Genomic DNA, 5000 nt, shown 5'->3' with positions numbered 1-5000 from the left:
GAAATCTTGTCAATCTGCCTCTAGAACCGTATAAACACTCTTAAAAACGCTTTGCTCTCTAACCAAGGCCTGATAGATGATTAGCGGGGATTTCAAGAGTGATTCTTCAGTTAATAATGCAGAAGTCTTGTCACTCTGACTCTAGAACCGTATAAAAAAAAAAAAACACCCTAAAAACTCGTGTATATTTAAATGAAGCCTTTTGAAATAGTGAAGGTGAAGCACGGAAGGGTTTGAGAATACGAGACTAATGTTAGTTAATCCTGTGGTGTGTTTTGTTAGTTATTCTAAGTATGAGGTGTGCTCGCCTTCTGGTTCCTTTTTAGTTGTCTCTTGCCAGCTTCCCTTCTAACGTAAAGGGAAAAAAATCACAACCACCTTCTAATTTCAAGTAGTGTTGCTAAACGTGTTCTTTTTTTAGATTTCGTTTTATTTGTGGGTGTTTGTAAAGTTTTCATGCAAAGTTTTGATATAATGCAGCAGCAATACTTCTGTCAACATTGTTATTACTTTCCGGCTGTGGTTGAAGTTACACGGGTTATGAAGAGTGTTTTCATCGTTCTCGTGGCAGATTAACATTACATCTACGTTATTAACAAGAAGCTCTCTATAGAACACCAGTTAGTCCTCTCTGTGGCCTTCAAAAATAGTTGTGGTGAGAGGGAAGACCGTTTTATAATACCGGTTTTGTGGAAAATGTTAAAATCTATTACTTATCTCTTCTTTTATCCTTCTCTACCATTCTCTACCATTAACCCTCTACTTCATCATCTATCCTTCTCCTCTACCATCTTCGTTTTATAAAACAACACACAACACACACACACACACACACACACACACACACACACACACACACACACACACACAGCATCATCTTTGTCCAATGAAAAACGCCTTACACACACACACACACACACACACACACACACACACACACACACACACACACACACACGGTAAAACACAGTAAATCATGCTACATAATAGACGGACAGAACCAGGAAGGGAAGGGAAGGGAAGGCAGCTCGGAGGTTCCCGCCATCGTGACGTCACTGCCCCTGGCCGGCGGGGCTGGCGGCTTGATGACGTCACGGCACTGGCTTGGGCCACACAGGCCTGGCGGGCTTATATATGTTATGTAAATAATTTTGAAAATGACCTCTCGAAAAAAACATCGCCAGACCCGAATACTTTACTTATTCTGACTTGGCACATACTTTAACTAACACCAAAAATATAAAGAGATTCCAAACCCCAGGAATATTAAAGAATTTTCAAGAAAACTATAAATAAAATGTTGGAACCTTGACCCCGCCCCCCCACCCTCAAAAAGTCGAGATGTCCGGTGATTCTCACTACAAAGGAATGAAACACACTTTAAAAGATATGAAGTCTTTTCCAACACTTTTGAGTGAGTTAGAGCCAAAATAAACAATTCACAGCGGTCCCAACAAAACTATTACTGGAACACTAACACCATTAGAACACAATTCACTGATTCCACTGACCAGGAAGGCGAAACACTTTGAAACACATCTACTATTTTTTGAAAACAATAACAACTTGATTCTGGCTCAAATAAAAAAAATTTCTAGACGCTCCTGAAAATTTGGCGCCAAAAACGCCCTTATTTAACACAAAAAACAACGCCAACAACAACATGCAGCGCTCCACACCCGCACGGAAAACACTTCAAACACAACGAAATACTTGTAGAAAGCATCAAATCTTACTACTGAGCCCAAACAAAATGTCCAGGAATAAAGAAAATATTCCTGGATTCTGGGCGGGCTGGAGCAGGCATATCCAGGATGGCGGCGGGGTCGTGGAGGGATGGACCCCTCCTTACATCTCACTTAAACTTTCACCAAACTCAAACCTGGCCATGGCTGCTGTGTCTCAATGGCTGATATGAAAGCTTAGTAACGCGGCTGCATGTTGTGGCAAGACAGATCTATGGTAGTAGGAGATAAGGGAAGAAATATTTGATAAATGAGTGATCTAAGATGGCGGAGGGGTTTGTGGTAGGGTGGACACACCTTCACCAAACTTGAACCTGGCCATGGCGTCTGTGTCTCAACGCTGGGTATGATAATTTAGTGACGTGGCTACATGTCGAGGCAAGACACGCCTATAATAGTGAGAGATAAAGCAGTTAATTGTTGATGATAGAGAAGGAGGGGTGGCAGGGGCTTGTGTACATTAGCTAGTGTTGGCGTTGGCTGGTTTCAATGTCTTGGTTGATGCAATGTCAGTGGTGGTGTTGTGGTGTGTGGTGGTGAGGCAGAGTAAGGCGGGACGATTCAACACCGTCAAATACTGAGTCACTCAATAATCAGGTTAAATGAGTCACGTCAGTGTACCTCCGCCCTCCTCCTAGCCTTCAAGAACCTCTGGTCTAATTGATCATCTATTCTCCTTCTCTACCATCCTCTGGCATTAACCTTCTATTTCATCTATTCTCTCTACCAACCTCTGCCATTAATCTTCTAATCCTTTACCTGTCCTCCTCTACCATCCCTTAGCATTAACCCTTTACTCCTTCATCTACTCTCCTTCTACTATCCTCTACCATAAACATTCTACTCCATCTATCACAAGAATCAACCACGTCTTCTTCCTGTAACGCGCAGGTGAAGGATCTGACGGAGTGCATGCTGCTGTGTGTGTCGTGGGTCCGCTACCGCTGTGAGACACTCGTGCACCAGACGGACGAGGGGCTGTGTCTGCTGCTGGCCACGCACTACCACGACCTAGATGACACTGAAGTCGTCCCACACAGTCACTCCTACGTGCACGGCCGTGAGTATAAGGGAAAGAGAACCGCTACCCGTTGCTCCTCGTCCGATCAGTGAGGTTAAGCGACGAGGTGCTGGTTAGGGCTTGGATGGGTGACCGTTTAATGCTTGTACGAAGGTTAGAAGGGAAGAGAGTACCTACCCATTCGATAAGTGTGGTTAAACAACGAGGTGCTGGTTAGAGCTTGGTTGGGTGACCGCCTGATGCCATAATACTTTTACATAGGGTAGAAAAGAGTAAAGGAAGATAGAAAGGGAGAAGAAAGGGAGGATAGAAAGCGGAAATGAGGTAAGAGATGAGGGAGAAAGCGTAGGAGAGAGAGATTAAGAGGAGAAAAGGAAGATAGAATGGGTAGGAGAGAGAAATTAAGAAGAGAATGAAAGGAGGAAAGGGAGAATAGAAAGGAAAATGAGGTAAGAGATGAGGAAAAAGATGGTAGGAGAGAGAAATCTAGATAATAAAAAGAAGAAAGGGAGAATAGAAAGGAAAATGAGAAATGAAGAAGAAGAGAGTAGGAGACAAAAATTAAGAGAAAGAAAAAGGAGAAAAGGGAGAACAGAAATGGAACTGAGGTGAGAGATGAGGAAGGAAAGGGTAAGAGACAGAGATTAAGAGGAAAAAGGAAGATAGAAAGGGAAATAAGATGAGAGATGAAGAAGAGGATAGCAGAAAGAAATAAAGAAGGTGAAAAGAACGAAGGTGAGAGAGTGAAAGGAGAGAAAAAGAGAGAGAGTAAATAAGGATAAATATAGAGAAAGAAAGAAAGAAAGAAAAGAAAGTGTGTGTGGTAGAAAAATGAAAGAGGGAGAGAGAGAGAGAGAGAGAGAGAGAGAGAGAGAGAGAGAGAGAGAGAGAGAGAGAGAGAGAGAGAGAGAGAGAAGGGACATGACATTATTACTTATACTCCTCCTCCTCCTCCTCCTCATTCTCCTTCATTCTTCTTCTTCTTCTTCTTCTTCTTCTTCTTCTTCTTCTTCTTCTTCTTCTTCTTCTTCTTCTTCTTCTTCTTCTTCTTCTTCTTCTTCTTCTTCTTCTTCTTCTTCTTCTCTCCTCCTCCTCCTCCTCCTCCTCCTCCTCCTCCTCCTCCTCCTCCTCCTCCTCCTCCTCCTCCTCCTCCTCCTCCACCCACAGGCAGCTATCTGGTGGACTACAGCCCTATCTTCGGTGGAGTGGCTCTGAACAGCACAGGTCCAGTGTATTACAAAGTCCCCCACACTGAAGCTTGTGCCAGGTAAGGTGCGGTGAGGTGAGGCCATCATTACTGTCTTTCTTGTCAGTTTGTGTCATTGTTGCCATTTTTGTCAGTGTTTGTGTCATTGTTATCACTGTTGTACTAATTTTTTGTCACTTTTATCATTCTTGTCATTGTTTGTGTCATTGATATCATTCTTGTCATCATTTCTTTTTTTTTTTTTTTTTTTATACCATGTAAGCTTTTCACGGGATTTTATGGAGATACTTAATTTTTTTGTCATTGTTTTGTCATTGTTATCATTCTTCTCACCATTCGTGTCATCATCACTGGTTTCCTATCCTAAAACACCCACCCTAACCTGATTCAGTCTACCGTAGCACACACCCTGCCCTGACACTTTCCCTCTCCCAACACACACCCCTGCCCTGACACTTTCCCTATCCAACACACACCCCTGCCCTGACACTTTCCCTATCCCAACACACACCCCTGCCCTGACACTTTCCCTATCCCAACACACACCCCTACTCTGACACTTTCCCTCTCCCAACACACACCCCTGCCCTGACACTTTCCCTCTCCCAACACACACCCCTGCCCTGACACTTTCCCTCTCCCAACACACACCCCTGCCCTGACACTTTCCTCTCCCAACACACACCCTGCCCTGACACTTTCCCTCTCCCAACACACACCCCTGCCCTGACACTTTCCTCTCCCAACACACACCCTGCCCTGACACTTTCCCTATCCAACACACACCCTGCCCTGACACTTTCCCTATCCCAACACACACCCCTGCCCTGACACTTTCCCTATCCAACACACACCCCTGCCCTGACACTTTCCCTATCCCAACACACACCCCTGCCCTGACACTTTCCCTATCCCAACACACACCCTGCCCTGACACTTTCCCTATCCCAACACACACCCTGCCCTGACACTTTCCCTATCCCAACACACACCCTGCCCTGACACTTTCCCTATCCCAACACACACC

General features: G+C 44.4%; 1 protein-coding gene across 1 annotated transcript in view; it reads left to right on the top strand.

Moving 5' to 3' along the window:
- Positions 1 to 5000, top strand: part of LOC123516218 — a 31109-nt gene that overhangs the window by 17258 nt on the left and 8851 nt on the right. The window contains 2 exon segments of the mRNA XM_045275426.1: positions 2637 to 2805; positions 3934 to 4033. Of these exon segments, the coding sequence (XP_045131361.1) occupies positions 2637 to 2805; positions 3934 to 4033 (269 nt within the window).

This window comes from Portunus trituberculatus, chromosome 5 (genome assembly GCF_017591435.1).
Source record: "Portunus trituberculatus isolate SZX2019 chromosome 5, ASM1759143v1, whole genome shotgun sequence".
Lineage (NCBI taxonomy): Eukaryota > Metazoa > Arthropoda > Malacostraca > Decapoda > Portunidae > Portunus > Portunus trituberculatus.
Note: the sequence above shows the minus strand (reverse complement) of the source record. Positions and strands in the feature narration are given on the sequence as shown.